Here is a 23,048-nt window from a genome sequence, read left to right on the forward strand (position 1 = left end):
GACAGGAGGGGAGATGGCGGGGAAGGGAGGGGAGGGGGGAGGGGATGAAGGCGCCGGTGAGGCTGAGCAAAATTCTCCCAGCTCCTTCGCTTCCACCTTCCGGCCACGTTCTTTCTGCCCTAGTTAGTGCCGGGCTCTCCCTCATTTGGACTGCGTGAGTTGCACTTAGAGGACACCCTGCAAAGAGAATGAGGCTTGGGAATCAAACCGTGTGACACTGACCACGTGTTTTGATCTCTCTGAAGCTGTCTCCTCATCTGGAAAACAAGGCTTGTAACAACCGCCCGGGGCTGTGCGAGCACAGAGAATACACTAGAGCAGGGGCACACGGCCAGGAGCATCTTGTAAGGCGCCCTCCTCTCCCCTCTCTCCCAAGACCCATGTGTGATGTGTGACCTGTCATTTTCCCCCAACTGCTCAAGATGGATGGGTATATATACTCTTTTAAAGTACTTTATCTTTTAAAATAAATGTCGCTGGGCGTGGTGGCTCACACCTGTCATCCCAGCCCTTTGGGAGGCAGAAGCAAGAGGACGGCTCTGAGCCCAGGGGTTCGAGACCAGCCTGGGCAACTTGCTGAGACCTCGTCTCTACAATAAATAAAAAAATTAGCTGGGCATGGTGGTGCGCGCCTGTGGTTTCAGTTACTTGGAAGGCTGAGGCGGAGGGATCACTTGAGTCCAGCAGGTCGAGGCTGCGGTGGCCGTGAGCGTGCCACTGCACTCCAGCCTGGGTGACAGAGTGAGACTCTGACTCAAAAAAACAAATAAAATACAGTAAGATAAAATGTCTTTTAAAGAGTCTTCTAAAAGTAAAAAATATTCCTCTAAGGGCCAGGCGCGGGGCTCATGTGTATCATCCCAGCACTTTGGGAGGTGGATATGAGAGGACTGCCTGAGCCCAGAGGTTCAAGACCAGTCTGGGCAACTTGGTGAGACCTCGTCTCTACAATATCAAAAAATTACCTAGGCATGGCAGCATGCACCTGTTGTTCCAGCTACTTGGAAGGGTGAGGCAGAAGGACTGTCTGAGCCCAGCAAGTCAAGGCTGCTGTAACCCTGAGTACTGGCACTGCACTCCAGCCTGGGCTATAGAGTGAGACTTCAACTCAAAAAAAAAAAAAATTCCTCCAGATAGAACAGATTTAGCAAGTATTTATCTAGTTATAAGATGCACATGTCTCAAGTCCACCTCAGGGATATGAGAACTAATGATAGTAATTAATACTCAAGAGTGGGAGAAGGGACACATTTGAATATTATATACTCCGCGTAGCTCAGCTATTAGTTGCAGACAGACACAAGGTTTGCTATCAAAAGTACCAGGATCACAGGAATATCATTTTCCAGTAATGGGGGCTGACACAGGCCTCCCCTCCGCTACCCCAAGAAGTATTTTTTGCAGGCCTTGGGCACACTTCTTGGAGAAAGACAATAGTGTTTAAAGCAAAATCCAAAGAGTAAATATTTTAATTGTCTTTAAGAATATTCTTATTTTCATATTATTTTAAATAGTTACACTAACAAGGTATATTTCCACGAAAATACTTGTACAGTATCTGTTCATATTCACATCCATAATTAGGAAACTTAGCAATGACAGTCAACATATACACGCATGTTCTTTTAACTCAGGGGGATAAATTCAATGTCTAAAAGAAGTCAGGAAGACTTAACCTAAGACCTGAACTAGACACCTCTATCAACCTTCTCAATGAAAAAGCAAGTAGGCCTGTGTAGCCAGCAGGCTGTATGAACAGCACAAGACAAATCCAACTCGAAACGGAAAGTTGCCATTCCACAAACACAAAATACAGCGAAGCAGCAACGTACACATTGTGTAAAGGGAGCCAGGGTTATCAGAGCTGTAACTGAGCCAGCTGACCCCACGTTTACCACCTTTTGAAACACAGCAGATGGCACTCTGGTGCTGACCGTGAAGTCACATGCCTGAAACCGCGGTGCCGAGCATTGCTGGAGGGGGCAGAAATTCGCCTCTACCGACTACCTACAAAAACTGCTGGCATTGCAAAATATAAGTTGTTGAGACCAATTTCTCATCCCAAAAGCAGCCTGTTGTGGTAGCGTGTTGGAATGCTTTTTCTCTCTCTGATCTGCACTGTGATGAAAGAAAATACTTCTGAATAAAACTGGCAGACTTGCCACTGTGCCTATCACTTTTTTTTAAAATTCATAGCCCAGGTTGGAGTGCAGTGGCATGCTCATGGCCACTGCAGCCTCAACCTGCTGGGCTCAGGTGATCCTTCTGCCTTAGCCTTCCAAGTAGCTGGAACCACAGGCGTGTGCCACCACACCCGGTTTATTTTATTTATTGTAGAGACGAGGTCTCACCAAGTTGCCCGGGCTGGTCTCAAACCCCTGAACTCAGGCAATCCTCCCGCCTCCAACTCTGAAAGTGCTGGGATTACAGGTGTGAGCCACCACGTTCGGAGCTATCTACCTCCTGCCCCAGTTCACTTTTCAATGCCTAGCATGATCCCAAGAATGTTGAGATAAAAATAAGTTGGCATTAAAGCACTTCTATTCTTACGTGAAAAGAGTGACTATGTCTTCCAGTAAACAAAAATAAGATTTCCTGGTCATGAAAAAGAAGAAATCTTTTTTCTTCATTATCTATAAATTATACAAATAGTTTCCTTGGTAACCTGAGACTCAAAAGTATATTCTTTTCTTCTGTTTGATATGAATTGGCATGTTGCAGTCCTTATTTTCAAGGGACTTCAAAAACTTGAAATTCTGGACTTAGCAGGTCAAGAGGAAGGGAAGGGGGGTGGGGAAGAGGGTGAACACGGGAGGCCAGCACTCCCCAACCCACGCAGGTGCGGGGACAGTGACTTCTCCTATGCCAAGTCACAGATTTAAAGTAACGTTAAGACAATTCATAGTTAATCCTGAAACCAGTTGGTGCCGTTGCAGATTCTGCATTTAAAGCCACCACTTTCTTTATTTTGAGTCGGAGTCTTACTCTGTGACCCAGGCCAGTGTGCAGTGGCACAATTACGGCTCAGCACAGCCTTGACCTCCTGGGTTCAGATGAACCTTCCGCCTTAGCCTCCTGAGTAGCGTGGTGGTGGATGCCCAGCTAATTTTTTTATTTTTTCTAGAGATGAGGTCTCTTTTTGTTGCCCAGGCTAGTCTTGAACTACTGGCTTCAAGCAATCCTTCCACCTCGGACTCCCAAAGTGCTGGGATTTGGGGCATGAGCCATCGTAATCGCGAAGGTCACTGCTATAAAATTCAGCTCTGCCTGCTGTTGCCCTGCTCTGGTGACGGTACACACGGCGCCTTTGGACAAGCTGCCCTCACAGGGTTCCCCAACCCCCTGGCTGTGGACTAGAACCCACCTGTACAGGAACCAGGCAGCACAGCAGGTGAGCGGCAGGCAAGTGGAGTTCTGTCTATTGTCAGATCAGCTGCAGCATTAGATTCTCATAAGAGCGTGAGCATATGCATCTAGTCATAGGCTGCATACTCCACATGAGAATCTAATGTCTGTTGATGCCCCTAGACCTGTCCACGGAACAATCATCCTCCACGAAATGGGACCCTGATGCCAAAGGGTTGGGAACTGCTGGCCTATGGGAGTAGACAAAATCATCTGGACTTTTTTGAAAATGAACAAAGGCACTAGACCTACAGAGCAGTTTTTACTGGGGATAGCTAAAAACGAATTCCCTACAAGCCAAGAATACTTTAGTAGCATTGAAAAGTGACCTGGGGTGGGAGGTAGGGAACATGTTTTCATTATTTTGGCATTTTAGGCACACTGCTATTTGGAAAGTTGGTTTCTTTTCCCCCTCGTAAAGTGAATTTTGCATTATAAAAATATCGATGTCAAACGGATGTGCACAAGTGAAAATCCAAATTGTACCCAAACTTCATTAAAGTGAAAGTCTATTGCTATGATGCCGAGAAGAAGCATCTATCCTAAAAGGCAATGCTCAGTGGAGAGTCTACTTCAAATAACAGCACTCTGGGGAGAGACAGGAAAGAAAGACTGAAGGTCTCAAATCAATTGCACACGAGGGAGACATTGCCATGGCGGCCTTGGCTTTCTACTTGTGACGTAAGGGGGTCTTCACATGACAATTATACTGTGGGGGTTTTGAAACTCACCAGATCTTGAGCAAGTTTGCTTATGGACTTTGGGAGATAACTTAAGAACTCAATGTAGTCAACAATGCAATCTACTCGTCAGAAGTATCACTGAGTCACAAGTAGCACATTGAAACTCACCTGCGCGGCCACTGGGGCAGCTCAGAAAGGTGTTACTCTGAGATCCGGGAGCTAAAGTAGCCCTTAGCTGCTCTGTGTGTTTTGTGACCAGCGGGCTCTCACTCAAGGAGGCGTCACAGGTCTGGGACGAACCCAGAAAGCACGGTATCACACACGCACGCATCCAAAAATCCCCATCGGGCTTTGTCCTAAGAAACCCCTTTGTTTACCAAGCGGGACACTGAGGCTGAGAGAGATTAGATGTGTGGGTCGAATTGTCCGCATGGTATAAGCTGCTGATCTCCCAAACCAGGGATTCTGCCCAACCCTCTTTCTACTGTCACTGAAACATAAGCATTTGGAAAGACACTCTTAAAAAAGAAATTATTAGGCATACTTAATGATGTAGAAGCATTCAAATACACATAGGTCCTCTTTGGGCTTTCCAAGTAAAGGGCACTTAGCTGAACTGACGACGAATCTTTCTGAGACGCAAGGCTTCTGTTCCCAAATGATGACTCTGTCCACAGAGGTGCAGAAGGACAAAACAGAGAAAGAACCATGGAGATTACATGACCAAGATACATGTTTAAATGGGAGTTATAAACTTGATTTGTTTGCAACTCAGAGTGCAAAGAGTCAAATGATTTCTCTCTATATCTAACTGAAGTATAACTATGGGAAGTACATTGAAAAGTTAAAGAGATTTTAAACGTTTAAGTTTGATCAAGTGTTCTTCAGTTTGACTAACGTGACAGGTAACACGCAAAGCACGTTTACTCAAGGGCAGACAGAGGGCACTAGAATTGACGAGCACCGTGGCAAGGCCACGTGGCAGCGGTGGGCAGGGTGGGCCTTCAGTCATCAGCAGGGCCCCTGCTCGAGAGTGGGCCGTCAGGGCCACGCTCCACGCAGACCTCACTTCACAGAGACGGAGGAATAAATGATTTCACGGTGATTAAATGGGCAGTTACAGCCTTTGAAGTTTTTCAACAGTAAAAAGGAAATAATGTAACTCAATGCCAAATAACACCATTTTAATAAATTCTAAGCATTCTGAATTTGGGCTTGCATTGCTTTCCTGCTTACAACATAGAGAGAATGAAACTGATCTAACTTCATCTTCTGAGATCCAAATTTACCTTGATGAAATACCCCCCATTTCAGAAAATGAGAAATCATCGCATGCCATTTCAAATAGTGGATAAATACAGAGTTCCACATGTTCTTTCTTCTGGATTAAAGTCAGGGACTGAGAGGAACTTCCCTCTCCCCCCAGCTATTGATTTATTTGATAGTAACCAAAACCAATTTGAGGAAGTGCCCCCAAGTATCTTGGGGTAAGTCATGGTATTGCATCTATGAATACGCACTAAGAAAAGCAAAATATTCACGGAAGCATAAAACAACCTTACCTTTAAATAAAAATACTTTATTCATTCCTGACAGGTTATCAAAATGTACACTGTCAACCAAGTAAAAACGGACATCGAAATAGCTGATCAGGGCATATTTGGAGGACTTTTGTTTAATTTTAACAGTAAAACCCACTTCTGATCTCCCTTCCACACATTCTCAACGACCTTGCATAACTATGCCTGCTTGACACGGAACAGTGAGCAGTCACATGGGCCCCGTTCATTAGAGAATGCACGTTCTCACTTACATTTTAAATAAAGGAAGGCACATTTGGGTGACCTTCCTTTGCCAAGAGCTTTCAGCCTCTTCGTATTTTGTGTCTCTTTTACATAAAGTGTATAGACATGACTCGTATTAATCTAAACACATACACACACAGGATAAAGTGCAACACAACAGAACACGTCTGTGACATTCACTTTCTCAAACCCCCACAGAAGGATGTTCTGAGTAAATGGAAATGATGTTGTTCTCAAGTTCATGAACACTAAATCCAACAGAGAAGGGTATTTTTTCCACACTGATATATATGCTGAAAATCCTATTTGCTTTGCTTCCCCTGTAGCTTCTGTCTTTCATTCTCAATGAAAGTTTGAAGCTGTGATTCTTTTTAAACCTTGAGAAAAATAAACTCCACAGAGCTATACAGATAGTGTTAGAAGGAGGTTTCCAATGATATCTCGCCTGTAACAAGGAGAATTAATCTTAATAAAAGTAAGCCTTCACTAACTTGGCAGCAAATGCTTTAAGGACCTTTGACACCCCAGCTACCAAACATTTCTACAGGCAAGTACCCAAACTAGCCCTACAATGCCAGAAGTTTTTGGTTGCTTGTTGTTTTGACATTAAATTATTTAACTAAAAAATGCTGTTGTTCCTGAGATGAGCACGACACAATTGAATGAGTTTCCTCTGCAGCTGCCAGCGGGATGCGACGCTTCTTAGTTCCACTCTCGCCACCCTCACCAGGAGGCGTGTCTGCACCTCAGTCTTCCCCGTGGCGCCACTTCTGCGATTCGTCCTGCCGGACATCCGGTCTGATCTGGTTTCTCATGCCACCCAACACATTTGATGTCGCTTCCGTGGCAACAATCAGAGGCTTCACCACCGCCGGAGGGATCTGGCGCAGAACCTCGCCCACAGCGCCGGTCACCCCTCTGCTCTCGTGTTCTCGAGCCGCTGTCTCGTAAATGGTCTGGGCTGTGTCTGTGATTCCCTGCACAGAGGGGTGGGTGGGGAGAGGAGAGAAGTAAATTACTGGTCAGGAAACTCTCTGAATTATCCTACAATACACACTTCTAGGACAGTTAATCAGCATTTTAAAACTTGTGCTTTTGAAATAACAGGGTATTTTTAGGACAAAATTCTAATTATAAGGGGAAGAGGCAATTATGATTATGTAGTATTCTGTTGTGACATTTTGTGTGGAAAATGTAGCGAAACTACAATTTTACATAGAGAAGCTTACAGAAATATTGAATGATTCAAGAGTAGCTTTTCTGGTATTATTAGTCACTCCAGTTAAATCAAACTTGGCAAACCAAGCTTCTTGAGTTCACTAAAGAAATATGGCAATAGCTCCCTTTGATTCAACAAAAGAAAACTTAATTCTACTAAGCGCTAGGAAATTATTTAATTTGTTTTACATGACTAGCTATATATTAGAAAAACAACTGTGGAACATTCAATTAAGATAAAAAGCCAAAGAAAACATTTTATGGGATTAAACAGAATGAGAAGAAAAAGCAGAACAAGTTTAACGATTAGACACAAAACCTCAGCAGCATCCGCCATCCTCCTTCTAACAGCTAATCAACATCAACATAATCACGGCCACTCAGTTTTGAAGTTGAGTACATACACGTCGAGGTCAAGCTTCACACGGTTTGTGTCTCTACATTGTCTAGCTCAGAAATCCCTGGGGGACACAAAGCAGTGTTCCACTCTGAGAGTTTCAGTAACGGGAGCAGCGCAAAGGAATGCTGGGTCCTCCAGGGAAATCAAGAACCCTGTCCTAACCCAGAATCCAGTCACCATTTGGCCAAGTTAACCGGAGCATCATTTCCACCCAGGGCAGCAGGTAAAATCACGTGATGCCAGAGGACAAAAAAAAGTACAGAAAAATGGGAGCAAAGAGAAGTGCTTTAAAAATACCGTCTAGATGACGAGAAACTGCGAGTGCAGCGACGGAAATGTTTGCTACTGACTTATTATTCATGCAGTTCCCGCATGCTGCCCTGTGCCCCGCCCCCCGCCAACTCTCCTGCCCCCAAAACTGGTGTGAGCTGCTCACGGCATAACGGCGAATGCCACAGAAACCAATTCAGACCTCAGCACGATCACTTGGCTGTGCAGCCTCACACAGGTCATTTGAATAGGGAATTAAATACTGCCGTCCTCCTGTGCTGACTGTTAAAATTAAACGAAGCGTTCCTCTCAAGAGCTAGGCGCAGCTTGGAAGCTAGGAAGTGTCCAATGAATAATGCCTGGATAACTACTACTACTCTCACAAGTACTGGCTACCACCAAACAGAATTATGTAAAGCAGGGGTCAGCAGACTTTTCTTGTACTGGGCCAGAGAGCAGGTCTCTGTGGGCCATAGTCTCTGACATAGATTCTTATTTGTTTTTGAGTTTTTCTTTGATAGTCCTCAAAAACGGCAAAAACCATTATCAGCAAAAAAGGCCCACATAAAGGCAGGCACAGCCAGGTCTGCCCCGCAGCCCAGTCCGCCGACCCCGACTGCAAGGACAAGCCTATCTGTGATGCACAAAGCCGTTTCCTCTTCATCTCTGACTGACTAACCTCTAAACTGAAAAAGAAATATCAACTCATCTAGGAAGATGAATCTCAAAAAATGTAATAAGAGAATTCAGAGCCAGTCTAGTCAAGCATGCCCTGCCACCTCCATCCACACTAACTGTCCTCACCACCCCTGCCCCCTCATGCTTCCTGTTGACAGTGTTAGAGAAAGAAACTACACTTTAGACCCAGTCCTGGTTCCACTACCTGCTCGCTGTGGTCCACTGGGGAGGTCGCTGGTCTTGTTGTGTCTGTTTTCTCAACTGTAATTTAGGAATATCATCTATCTTTCCTAATTACTACACATTTGGCACAAAGTAAGCACACACATTTTTAAAATGAATATAGGTTAAATTAGGCAAGGACTATGCAAATTGCTACATATCAAAGTGCTAATAATATACCCTGCTGTCGATTGCCCTTGCTATGCCTTAAATCCCAGCATCAGTGTCACAAATTGCGCTTCTGGCATGTATACTGATAATGGCCCAACCCTGACATCTGTGGGAACAAGTCAGACTGGTAATTATCTCTATTCTCCCCACTAAATCTCTTTGGTAATAAGGTGACCATTGTCTCAGCAGAAACCCTACAAGCCAGAAGGGACTGGAACCCTATCCTCAATCTCCTCAAACAGAGTATCCAGCCTGCCAAGGATTTTGTGAACTGCAAAACTAAGTTTCATAAATGAAGGAGAAATAAGTCTTTCTCAGACAAGAAAGTGCTGAGGGAAATTGTCACCACTAGACTGTCTCTACAATAAATACTCAAAGGAGTTGTAAATATTGAAACAAAAGGTTGAAATACACCAGTAGAAAAATACTGGAAATCATAAAGCTCAAAAGGTTTACAGAACACCAACACATTTCATAAAAAATAAATAAATAGCATAATCAATTAGCAACCAGCATGATGAATGGAATAGTACTTTATATATCGTTACTAACCCTGAATGTAAATAGTCTCAATGTCTCCACTTAAAAGATACAGACTGGCAGAATGGATAAAAAAAAAAAACACCAAAATCCAAGTATTTCCTGCCTTCAAGAGACCCACTTAACACACAAGGACTCCTACAGACTCAAGGTAAAGGGGTGGGGGAAAATATTCCATGCAAATAGAAACCAAAAATGAGCAGGAGTAGCCATTCTCATATTAGATAAAAAAAAATTTAACAACAGCAAAAAAAGACAAAGATAGTTATTACAGAATGATAAAGGGATCGATCCAACAAAAAAGATAACAATTTTAAATAGATATGCACCTAACATCAGAGCTCCTAACATTATACAATAAATCCTAAGATCTAAGGAAAGACAGACAGCAATACAATAACAGTGGGAGACTTCAACATGCCACTGATAATAGACAGATCATTGGGGCAGAAAGTCAACAAAGAAACACTGGAGTTAAACTGACCCTAGAGCAAATGGATCTAATAGACATCTACGGAACATTCTACCCCAGTACTACAGACCATACATTTTTCTCATCAGCACATGGAACATTCTTCAAGGCAGACAATATGACAGGCCTAAAATCAAGTCTCAACAAATTTTTTAAAAAATCCTATCAAGTAGCTTCTCGAACCACAGTAGAATAAAACTAGAAATTAATTCCAAGGAGAACTTACTAAAACAAACAAAAATATGGAAACCAAACAATCTGCTCCTGAATGTTCCTTGGGTCAACAATGAAACCAAGATGGAAATTTTAAAATTCCTTGAAATGAATGACAACAATGAAATAAGTTATCAAAATCTCTGGGACACAGCCAAAGTTGTGCTCAGAGGAAAATTTATAACACACTTAGGCCTACATTAATAAGACTAAAAGATCACATATTGACAACTTTTTGTCATACCTCAAGGAATAAGAAAAACAAGAACAAACCAAATCCAAGCTAGCAGAAGAAAATAAATAACAAAGATCAGAGAAAAATTAAATGAAATTGAAAACAAAACAAAAATACAATGAAACAAAAAGTTGGTTCTTTGAAAACATTAAAAAAAAAAAAGTTTTAAAAGAGATAGCTGGCCGGGCGCAGCGGCTCATGCCTATGATCTCAGCACTTTGGGAGGCCAAGGTAAGAAGACTGCCTGAGCCCATGGGTTCGAGACCAGCCTGGGCAACTTAGCGAGATGTCATCTGTACAATAAATAAAAAAATTAGCCAGGCCTGGTGGTGCGTGCTTGTAGTTCTAGCTACTTGGAAGGCTGAGGCAGAAGAATCACTCTAGCGTGGGTGACAGAGTGAGTCTCCAACTCAAAAAAAGACAAAAAGATAGCCACTAGCTAGATGAATTTGGAAATGAAGACAGGAGACTCAAATTATCTCAATCAGAAATAAAAATGGAGACATTATAACTGATATGACAAAAATACAAAAGATCATATGAGATTATTACAAACTGCTCTATGTAAACAAACTAGACAATTTAGAGGAAATAGATAAATTATTGGAAACATTCAACCCCTCAACCTTGAGTGAGAAAAAAAATAGAAACTCTGAACAGAACAAACACAAGTAGAGAGACTGAAACAGTAATTAAAAGTCTCCCAATTAAAAAAAAGTCCAGGATCTGATGGACTCACAGCTGAATTCTACCAGACTTTCAAAAAAGAACTAGTACCAAATTTTACCGAAGCTATTCCATTAGAAGGAAGAGGATGGAATCTTCCCTAACTCATTCTATGAAGCCAGTATCACCCTTATACCCAAACCAGGAGAAGACACAAGAAAAGAAAACTACACACCAATATCCCTGAAGAACACAGATGCAAAAAACCTCAACAAAATTAGCACATCAAATTCAACAGCACATAAAAAAATAGTCCACCACAATCAAGTGGGTTTTATTCCAGGGATGTAAGCCTGGTTCAACATACACACGTCAATAAATATGATCCACCACATAAACAGAATTAAAAACAAAAAGCATGTGATCATTTCAACAGATGCAGAAAAAACATGATAAAATCCAGCATCTCTTCATGATAAAAACCCTCAGCAAAATAGGCATAAAGGAACATTCTTCAAAATAATAAGAGCCATATACAACAAGCCCACAGTCCGTGTCATCTTGAAAGGAGAAAAGTTGGACACTTTCTTCCTCAGAACTGGTACAAGGAAACAATGCTCACTTTGACCACTTCTACTGAACATTGTACTGGAAGTCCCAGCCAGGGCAATCAGACAAGAAATAAAGGTATACAAATTGGAAAAGAAGAAATTGAACCATGTCTGTATGCTGACAATATGACCGTATGTCTAGAGAATCCTAAAGACTCCTCCAGAAGACTCTAGGACTTGATAAAACGAATTCAGTCAAGTTTCAGAATACAAAATCAACACACACAACTCAGTAGCACTGCTATACACCATAGCAACCAACCTGAGAATCAAATCATAAACTCAATTTCATTGACAATAGCTGTCAAAAAGCTAAAATATCTAGAAATATATATATATATATATATATATATATATATCTTTCTTTTTTTTGAGTTGGAGTCTCACTCTGTCACCCAGGCTGGAGGGCAGTGGCACGCTCCCGGCCACCGCAGCCTCGACCTGCTGGGCTCCGGTGATCCTTCCGCCTCAGCCTTCCAAGTAACTGGAACTACAGGTGCACGCTGTCACGCCAGGCTAGTTTTTGATTTATTGTAAAGACAAGGTCTTGCCAGGTTGCCTGGGTGGATCTCGAACGCGCGGGCTCAGACAATCCACTCACCTCAGCCACCCAAAGTGCTGGGATTACAGGCTGAGCCACTGAGCCTGGCTTAGAAATATGTTTAACCAAGGAGGTAAAAGATCTCTACAGGGAGAACTCTAAAACTCAGATAAAAGAAATTGCAGAAGACACAAACGGAAAAACATCTCATACTCATGGATTGGAAGAATTAAAATTGCTAAAAAATGACCATGTTACCCAAAGTCATCTACTGATTCAATGCATATTCTTATTAAACTACCAACATCATTTTTCACAGAAGTAGAAAAAAGATCCTAAAATTCGCTTGGAGCCAAATAAGAGCCAGAATGGCAAAATCAATCCTAAGCAAAAATAAAGCTAGAGGCATCACATTTCCTGACTTCAAATTTCCATGCTACAAGACTGTAGTAAGCAAAATAGCACAGTACTGGTACAGAAGCAGACACACAGACCAGTGAAACAAAATAGAGAATCCAGAAATAAACTCAAATACTTAGAACCAACTGATCTTTGACAAAGCAGACAAAAGCATACACCAGGGAAAGGACACCACCCTAGTCCACAAATGGTGTTGGGAACACTGGACAGCTACATGCAGAAAAAGAAAACTTGATCCCTATCTTGCCCCATATGTAAAAATTAACTGAAGATGAATTAAATGTCAGACCCCAAACTATAAAACTCCTAGAAGAAAACCTAGGAAAAACTCTTCTGGGCATTGGCCTAGGCAAAGAGCGTAGGGTTAAAACTCCAAAAGCAAATGCAACAAAAACAAAAATAAGAGGGACTTAAACTAAAGACCTCTGACAGCAAAAGAAAACATCAACAGAGCAAACAGGCAACCTATGGAATGGGAGAAGATATTCACGAACTAGATATCTGACAAAGAACTAATATCCAGAATCTACAAAGCACTCAAACCAATCAGCAAGAAAAAAGCAAATGACTCCATTAAAAATGGGCAAATGGGACATGAACAGACACCTCTCAAAGGAAAACACACAAACAGCCAACAAACATATGATGATGATTAGCTAATCATCAGGGAAATGCAAATTAAAACCACAGTGCGATAACATTTTGCACCAGTCAGAATGGCCATTATTAAAAAATCAAAAAACAACAGACGCTGGCACAGATACAGAGAAAAGGGAACACTTATACACTGTTGGTGGGAGTGTAAATTAATACAACCTCTATGAAAACTGGTATGCAGATTGCTCAGAGAACTAACAGTAGATGAACCACTTCGTCCAGCAATCCCACCACTAGGTACACACCCAAAGGAACAGAAGCCATCCTGTAACAAAGGTACCCGCACTGGCATGTGCATCATAGCACAATCACAACTGCAATGATGTGGAATCAACCTAAATGCCCACCCACTGAACAGTGGATACTGGAAATGTGGTATACATACACAATGGAATATCATTCATCCATCAAAAAGAGTGAAATAATGTATTCTGCAGCACATGGATGGAACTGGAGAACGTCATCCTAAGGGAACTAATGCAGGAACAGAAAACCAAACCCCACATGTCCTCACTCCGAAGTGGGAGCTGATCTCAGGATCGGCAGAGGCAGAGAGATGCTCTGACAGACACTGGAGACTCAGAAGGGGGGGGGGAGACAAAAAATTCCCTATCGGGCACAGTGTGCACACGTGGGTTGGCGGGTACACTTAAAGCCCAGACTTCTTTGCCATTATGCAACGCATCCAAGAAGCCAAAAACTACTTGTACCCTAAAGCCATTGAAATAAAGAGAGAGAAAAGAAAGGTATTGAAATAAATACTATTAATTTATCATCATTATATATAGCATCTAAAAACAAAAGCTGACCATTTTTTTACCCACTGGCACATTTCTTAAAGCCCTCCCTCAGCGGCCTTGCCACCCTCTGGAAACAGAGGAGACCTCTGTCAGGTAAAAGACTATCCTAGGCACGACTGACATCAGAATACAACTGAGAAAAGCATCTCGAGTGAAATCCTAAAACACTATCATAAATAAAATGATCTCAGACTGTTTTATGCTACATTAAGAATGTAAAAAAGATTAAGCCAGGGAATGGCCCTGACAACATTCAGGAAAAAACCAGGATTCAGAGACACAACCATGTCAGAGAGCAATTTAGCAATGCTTAATAAATGCTGTGATTCCAACAGCTACAACTTGCCAATTCCTCCCTAAAGAATTTGCAGACATGAACAAACACAGTAGATGGACATTCCCGATAGCAGTGTTTTAGGGGGGAAATGGAAACTAAACGTCTCCAACAGCAAGAGAAATATATTATGGTATATACACGTACAGTGATATACGACAAAACCACTGAAATCAGATCTACAAGTATCGGCATAGATATGTCTTGAAAGAGCTAAGTCTCAGAATGATACACATAATGACACCATTTATGTAAACTTGTAAAGGTATAAAACCAGTATGTTTTACTTATGCATACTTATAAAGTAAAACTGTAAAAATATGCAGAAAACTATGTAATGTCTTTAGACAGTGCAGGCATGGGAAGGGAGCAGGGTGGGAGAGTCATCTGGGAAGGTGTCTTTCTCACATACACCTAAGGACAACAGAGCAAAGTATAATACGGACTGAGCCAAGACATGAACACATGGCATTGGGTTCTATCATTCCTCGCATGCTTCTGCATGGAAAGAGAATCAGCCCGTTCGTCAACCACTGCCCTTCCTGAGAGCCTACTGGTCACAGTCAAGCCTTCTTCTGTCGCGTCACACAGATGGTGCACATGTTATTGATGGCAGTTCCCATTCCACTTCCAGGGGTTTCTTTGGAACAAATTTAAAGTATTAAATGCTCTTTAGGTGAAAGCTGGGAAAGCATGCAAGCAAGCTTTGACTTGTCCACTGAGGATTCAATTACCTCTTTCACAACACTGTAGGCCTTGGCCACACCTTCCCTCAGGTCTACTGGCTGATGAGCTAGCCGGTGATGAGGAAATCTTTTAGTCTTCTTGGGCTCGATAGAAAGGGTACCGGGAGACACCATGTCATAAGCTGTCTCTGCTGCTGCCTGGATCATTTTGTAAGAAGTAAGAAATGAATCAGAAGAAAGTCTGAAGAGGGAGTGAGGAAGAACAAGGGGATTCTCAAGCCCTAAAACAAACACTCCCATGTGTTCTTACAACAATAATTTATGGCTTTAATAGCAAGAACATTAAAGTATAAACTAAGCCGGGCTCGGTGGCTCAGCCTGTAATCCCGTGCCTTTGGGAGGCCTGAGGCGAGTGGATTGCCTGAGCCTGAGGGTTCGAGACCCGCCTGGGCAACTTGGCGAGACCTCATCTCTACAGTCAATCAAAAATGAGCCGGGCGTGGTAGCGTGCGCCTGTAGTTCCAGCTACTCGGAAGGCTGAGGCAGAAGGATCGCCGGAGCCCAGCGGGTCGAGGCTGCGGTGGCCGGGAGCAGCCACTGCACTCCAGTCTGGGTGACAGAGTGAGACTCCAACTCTAAAACAAAAGTATAAACTAAAAACCAACACCTGAGCGAAACTGAATTTTTCAGTCCTTCCTTTGTTCACTGAGAACACTTTAAAAAAAAGAGAGAATGTTTCCATGTACTCTATGGGGCTTAATCTTTAATAGAATAAACCTTAGTATTTCTACTGCTTCATCTATAATGTTTTCTTTAAATTTAGCTATGATCGGCTGGATACGGTGGCTCACGCCTATTATCTCAGCACTTTGGGAAGCCAAGGCAGGATGATTGCTTGAGTCCAAGAGCTCAGAACCAGCTCAGGCAACACAGCAAGACTCCATCTCTGCATATAAAACTGGTCAGGCATGGTGGCTCATGTCCACAATCCCAGCACTTTGGGAGGTGGAGGCGAGAGGACTGTCTGAGACCAGCGGTTTGACAGTAGCTTGGGCAACTTGGGAAGACCTCGTCTACAATAAGTGAAAAACTGGCCAGGCAAGGTGGTGCACACCTGAAGCTCCAGTTACTTAGAGGGCTGGGGCAGAAGGATCGCTGAGAAAGTCAAGGCTGCAGGGGCCACAAGTGTGCCACTGCGCTCCAGCCTGGGTGGCAGAGTGAGATTCGGACTCAAAAAAGTTAATTTAGCTATGATCTGCTCATACAAATGTGGGGAAATAAATACTTTCCTAACTTGATGGCTATAATTTATCCCAAGCAGGCAAACAAATTGGCACTGGATTTCACTACTTTATCCTAATTATTTAACACTAGACATTTAAACAATCAAACAAGATATTAAATCGTTACAAACAACGGCTCGTGTTCTTGTACAGTTAAGGTGGTCTAAGAATAAAGATACCTGTATAGTTTGAACCATCCTGTTTGTGAGTTCTAGCGCAGCCATTGCTGTTGAGGTGCCAAAGGAAGCAGCACCTCTCTGGAGTCCTCGCATGATGCGGCCGTCCTTCCGGTACTGCTCGATGGGTAACCAGACCAAGTCCTTGAGGCCTTGCACTGGAACCGAGCAGTTAGCACACAGAGATCAGCATGGGTGCGGGAGCGCAGAGCCCTCATCACCTTCACCTGGGGTTTCTAACTCCCGAAATCGGAGGCAGAGTCTTGTGTGTGTGAATACACACAGAGTTTTCCAGACCCACAAAGACTCTCCAAGGCACCCCTAACCCCGAAGAGTTCAGAGTCACCGGTCCAGCAAAACAGCCGGTCTTCTGACGAAGGAAGAGCAAACCCACCTAGCTGCGCCAGTGAATGCAGAGGCCCAACGCCTCCCAAGACGCCTGGTAGCTGGTTCTTCTTAATGTCGTTGAGCCACTCAGAGATTGCGTATGAGCATAATCTGTCGACACCTAGCAAGCTACAGCACAGATGAAGGAGAAATGCATTTATGCACACAGCTAAGTTTGGAGACTTAGAAGATTTACAAATTATAAGGCCGAATATTATAGAGCCCCCAAAAGCAGTTAAACCTTTCAATAATCAAAGAGAAATATGAATCAGCCATTTACCTCCCCACCTGAGTTCCTCCAAATATGGCATGTATAAAATCCGATTATAATGCTACAATTTCCACAAAACTTAGGTAATACGTATGAGTGTGTTTTTCCTCTTACTTCTTGAACATCTAAGGCTCTGGCATAGGATTAATCCAAAGTCTATAAATTGTCACTAATGGCTGCTAAGAACCACTATCACCTTGTGAACTTCCAGTCTTTTCACCGAATAAGCTAGTTTACAACTTCAGATTACTATTACAAGCACCCTAAATGATTGCCATTTTAGAATACTACTCTGTTCAAACTACTTCTAATACTTCAGAATAAAAACCAGCATCTAACCAGTGACGGGTCAGCTCTCTGAAGACAACACTGTAAAACTACGTTATGTACACTTGCTAAGAAAATCGAGTTAACTTGTTGTAAACTAACTTTAGTAACCTCACAATAAAACTTCATATAATAAATCAACTTACCCATGCCGATAAAAAAGCCTCTTCAGTTTTAGTTCTGAGCAGTTTAACTGAGTCAGACCAATCAAAATCCCAGCTAATGTACCCTTCAAAATTAAGACATGCCAGATTAATCTTTAACTTAAGAGATTTCACATTTTAAGTAGTTGTTATCGTGAAAGTCAAAACAATATTCATTACTGACATTAAAACACTCAAAATATTTATAGCAAAAATATATGTATTTTATATCTGACCCAATTATACCAAATTCTACTCATGGTACTTGAGATTTCGCTTAAAAATTAAATTTCAAAACTTTCTACTTCATCTCAAACATACACATAAACTATGACAGGACAAAGTCAAAAAAAGCCTTGAGTTTATTAGAAGAGCAAATAAGATAATTTTATAGAGTGTATTTATACAGTTTCCAAACCTGATCCATTGATACGTGTTTGCCATGATAATCAAGTCGAATCGGAACTTCGGATGTGAATCTAAATTCTCTGAAGATAAAAAAAGGAGAAGAATTACATTTAAAATTACGAATAGCTGAAATTATATGTAAATAAATCAATTTGTTCAACTGAGTTAAAAACAAAACCACAAAATAATATGAATATTACATAAAAGAGAATGTCTTCTAGTACTACCTTTTCTCAACATAATACAACAGCTAAACAAATGTTAAGCATCTTATAACATTATTATATTTACAATATCTCATAAAAACCTTCTCCTAGGCTTGGTGCAGTGGCTCAAGCCTGTAGTCCCAGCACTTTAGGGGGCCAAAGTGAGAAGACTGCCTGAGCTCAGGGGTTCAAGACTGGCCTGGGTAACTTGGCTGAGACCTTGTCTCTACAATAAATAAAAAAGTGGGGGGGATGGGATTAACAGTCGCAAATATCTGTCTGGGGATGGAGAAACACCTCTTATCAACAGGGTGCCTGAATGAAACGTAATTGTACACCTAACCCTTAACTGTACCCCACAAAATCATAATTAAAAATGTTGATTAAAAAAATAAAAAATAAAAAAGTAAGCTGGGAGTGGTAGCACGCACCTGTAGTTCCAGCTACTTGGAAGGCTGAGGCGGAAGGATGGCCGGAGCCCAGCAAGTCAAGCCTGCCACTGCACTCCAGTGAGCGTGCCACTGCACTCCAGTGAGCATGCCACTGCACCGTGAGCGTGCCACTGCACTCCAGTCTGGGCGACAGAGTGAAACTCCCACTCAAAAAAAAACCCAAAAAACCTTTCTTTTAGTTTATGAAATAATGTCTACTCTTTGAAAAATGTATTCTGGTTTGTATTTTCAATTCATACAAAGAACTAATTAGTAAAAGCAACTGTCAATATGAAACCAGATAATCATTACCAAGAAATAAAAGAGGGGAGGTGAGGCACTACTTCTGCTCTCCGTGAAGGAGAGTCAGAAAGCCCAACATGATTTCCAGCTTGGTCTATAGGATGCAAACATGGGCAAGGAACTTCAGTTCCACTCTTCAGTGCTTCATCAGTACATTTTTAAAGCATCACCTAATTGGTGAATTCTGATGAAAATTCTCAAAATTAATGCTTGTAAGTAAACAGACCATCAATAACAAAATATTGGGAATTGAGTGAGAATGAAATTATAATTTTACAGTTGTCCCTCAGCATCTGAAGTGGGCTGGTACTGGGACCCCTGCAAATACCAAACTCCTTGACGTTCAAGTTCCTTACATAGAATGGCATAGCTCTGCAAATAACCTATGCATATCTTCCCGTTTACTTTAAATCTAAGTATTTAAGTAAATTTAAGTGTCTAGATCACTTATACCTAACACAATGCGAATGCTGTGTAAATAGCTGCTATGCTGGACTTTTAAAACTGTATTATTTTTTGTGGCATTGTTATTTTTTTATTAATTTTTCTGAATATTTAGGTTGAATCCTGAAGATGGAACTGGAGAATATGGAAGGCTGACTGTCTGATAGTGGCACACAACAAATAAAATGAGCTGGCTTCCAAAAGCTGACTGAAGCGGAATGTTTGGAACTTGGAATACATTTTTCCTACAAAATTAAGGTTGGTGGCTACAACCTAAGTCATCTCACCAAAGTCCACTTAAGCTACATAACAAAACGGAAATGCTGTGTTGCCATCAAACACGATTATGGGAAGCGTGGGGCCCCGGTTGCCCTCGCCCCTGAATACCTGTCTCCACTTGGTTCTCTGGGGAATGCCCTCACCACGCCTTCTCCTCTTTCCCACTCTTTTTCCCTCCGTGGCACATATCATAGGACAAACCATTTATTTTTAATTACTTTAAGCTCAAATTGTAATTTCAATTAAATAAAGATTTTGCTCTACTGTGTCTAGATCAAAACCTGGCATCCAGTAAGTGCTCAATAAGTATTTGTAGAATGAATGAATGGTTACAGGGAGGAGGGAGACTCCTATGACATCACTAAAAAGCACACTCGATTTTCTGGGGATGAGACTGTTTCATAGACCTGGCTAGGCCGCTCACTGTGTGATCTTGAGCAAGTCGCTTCACCTCTCTGGGCATTAATCTCCTCATCTGTAAGGTGTGCGATCTGGACTAACCACCTCTTACCACTCCAGGGTCCTGGACCCTCTAGGAGCTTTTGAGAGTAGAAATGGAAATCTGTGAGCTGTTCTCAGTATTTTAAATAGTCTAACTTAAAAAACATACCTAAGTAAGTAAGTAGGGCTTCTGCTACTTAGATTTTTTTTTTTAATGTCAAATTTTTTTGGCTTTAGGCCCATGTTTTCAAAACCCATATTGGTAGTTTATATGGGATTAATATAAAATAAGGATTCAAATTACCATCTGAGATATAGTTTTTTGACAGAATTTATTTATTTATTTGTTTATTTATTTATTTGAGTAGGAGTCTCTCTGTTGCCCAGGTTGGTGTGCAGTGGCACCTGCTGGGCTCAGACAATCCTTCCACCTCAGCCTTCCAAGTAGCTGAAACTACAGGCATGTGCCACCATGCCTGGCTACTTTTTAAAAATTTATTGTAGAGATGAGGTCTCGCCAAGTTGCCCAGGCTCATCTTGAACCCTGGGCTCAGGCAATCCTCTCACCTCGGCCTCCCAAAGTCCTGGGATTATAGGTAGGAGCCATCCCGCCCAGCAATAGAATTTTTTTAAAATAAAAGGATCAATATGGGACATTAATTTTAAAAAGGCTGCGCAGCTGGGTAGCCACCGCAGAGAGTGGCAGCATGGGGACTGGGCTTCCCCACAGCACCCACTGAGTCTGCAGGGAAGTGCCCAGAAAAACACCACTGATGGAGAAGCGGAAAAGGGACAGCAGGAAGAAAATCCCCCTGAGGGAAAAGGCAGGAATGGCCGAGTTGAGGTGTGTAAAAGCAAAAAGGCAACAGCATGTTTGGGGATGCCGGGAAGAGGAGACAGAAAGAGGAGGACAAGAAGAAGCTAAGAGGAAGAGGAAGTTCCTGAGGCAGAACCAAGAGCGGGGTGACACGCGAACCAGCGCTGTGTGTGAACCGGGATGCCAGGCAGGTAGGGACCACATGCAGATAAAACTACACCAGCTGCCGACGCGGCGGTGCAAAGATGAGCTGATGGAACTCACCATCAGCAGCACACCCTTATCACAGAACAGCCTCCAAAACGCTAGAACGCCTTCACGTGCTACCAAGGCTAAAGGAGTTACCTAAAAAACACAGGCTGGTCACCAAACGATGCTTCCTCAGCAGAGAAGGCCTTCTCCTCCGCCCCATTAACCACCTCCATGGGATTGGCACTGTCACTGTGGGAAGGTGGTTTTGGCCCAGGGAAAGAAAGAACGAGATTTGGCTCCCTTGAGGTACTCAAATGCCTTGGCAGACTGCAGGTGACATCTGCTCCAGGAGACTTTTTAACTGAAAACATAGTGAGCACATTTGAAGAATTAGGTATGCTTCTTCAGAGCAACCGTTTAAATCAATCTTGAGCCAACTTGTTTTGCTACTTTTATTACTCAAAATACAATTCCTTTACACAGAAAATCTGCTTTCATCTTTTAAATTACTTTTACATAAACTACATTAGAACAAATTAACAAAAGCAAACACAGAACATATAAATGGGAATGAAGACTAAGTATACCCTCAAAAAAGCCTCCTAGCAATCAAAATCAAGCCAAGTACTTTTAATCTAGACACAGTTAATACCTTCTGGATCTGGAGTCAACAGAAGCTCCACTTCTGTAGAGAGACTCGTGAAGAAATCCTTTAGGAAGAACAGGGCATCCTAAAATTGAGAGCAATTATATTATAACCGGAGGAGGAAAAAGTACACCTGTTTGTAAAACGACGAGCCATGGCCTCTTCAACTCACACTTCACTCATTATTCACACAGGACTCTGCTCTGTCGAATCCGTGCCCCGCCCGGCATTGCTCCTGTTCTCCCTTCCCCACACTTCCCTGCCCATTCCCATGTCTCTACGAGGAAGTTCACAGATACCAAATTGAGAAACAAATGAAAGATTACAAAGCCAGGAAGGATTTCTGAATCAAAGTACGTGTTAGTCTTCTAACGAATGGAGCACTCTCATTTTTACGTGGCATCAGTTCTCTTTCAAAACTGGTAGTGATACTACTACTACCACGAATAACAGCAGCCAGCATGCACTGGATATCCGTGTGCCTAGAAAGTTCTTTATGACCTGTTTCTGTTTTGCCATTATGCTATATTGTCTTGATACATTTCATCACTGGACATGATATTCAAATTAAAATAAACAAAATCATACATTCAATGTGGTCTCTTCTGAAATCATCTAATTACAAACCAAAAAAAAATGCGTGGCTCTGTCTCGACTCTGCGCACACACGACACGCTTGCCATTATCGGCAGCTTGATTTTGCCTGCCTCACTCAAACTGACAAATACATTTCGGAGGATATAAAATTAAGCGCTTGAGTTTGTGCTTATTTATTCATTCCATTTTTTAAAATCTTCAATTAATATAAAACATTACTACTGTTGCGCAATGCAATATGAAGGGTCAAAATCTTTGGCAGCACACCCAAAGGTTTGACAATTACAAGAGAGCAGACTGCCAACTGATCACATTTATCGGAAGTCTAAGCAACGTGGCAGAAGGGAGACTGAGTGAGAGAACTCAGGGCAAACAGAGAGTCTCAACAGTATTGCCAATATTCTGGTTCAGAAGCAGGGGAGTGGGTTCACAAACTGCTCATTATATTGTTATGCTTTATATACACGTATATTCATATATGTATTTCACATATCATACATTATACACATTTGATATACATTACATATTATTTATACTAAAATACTACATACTAACAAATTTAATAGTACATAAAAATGTTAAGCCAGGCTCGGTGGCTCAGCCTGTAATTCCGCGCTTTGGGAGGCCGAGGTGAGTGGATTGCCTGAGCCTGTGGGTTCGAGACCCACCT

General features: G+C 42.1%; 1 protein-coding gene across 2 annotated transcripts in view; it reads right to left on the minus strand.

Moving 5' to 3' along the window:
- Positions 1-5,646: 5,646 nt before the first annotated feature.
- The window catches only part of ATG2B (autophagy related 2B), a 75,283-nt gene continuing 57,881 nt past the window's right edge, over positions 5,647-23,048 (minus strand). For both annotated transcript variants that reach the window (XM_021707886.1, XM_021707885.1), the window contains exons 34-41: positions 21,788-21,866; positions 21,289-21,496; positions 18,033-18,102; positions 17,618-17,700; positions 16,881-17,002; positions 16,490-16,644; positions 15,076-15,225; positions 5,647-6,870 (exon numbers count right to left, since the gene is read on the minus strand). In XM_021707886.1, coding sequence (XP_021563561.1) covers positions 6,640-6,870; positions 15,076-15,225; positions 16,490-16,644; positions 16,881-17,002; positions 17,618-17,700; positions 18,033-18,102; positions 21,289-21,496; positions 21,788-21,866 — 1,098 coding nt within the window. In that variant the 3' untranslated portion in view covers positions 5,647-6,639. The remainder of the gene's footprint in view (positions 6,871-15,075; positions 15,226-16,489; positions 16,645-16,880; positions 17,003-17,617; positions 17,701-18,032; positions 18,103-21,288; positions 21,497-21,787; positions 21,867-23,048) is intronic.

This window comes from Carlito syrichta, unplaced genomic scaffold (assembly GCF_000164805.1).
Source record: "Carlito syrichta isolate Samal-C Ts95f unplaced genomic scaffold, Tarsius_syrichta-2.0.1 Scaffold126596, whole genome shotgun sequence".
In the NCBI taxonomy this organism is placed as follows: domain Eukaryota; kingdom Metazoa; phylum Chordata; class Mammalia; order Primates; family Tarsiidae; genus Carlito; species Carlito syrichta.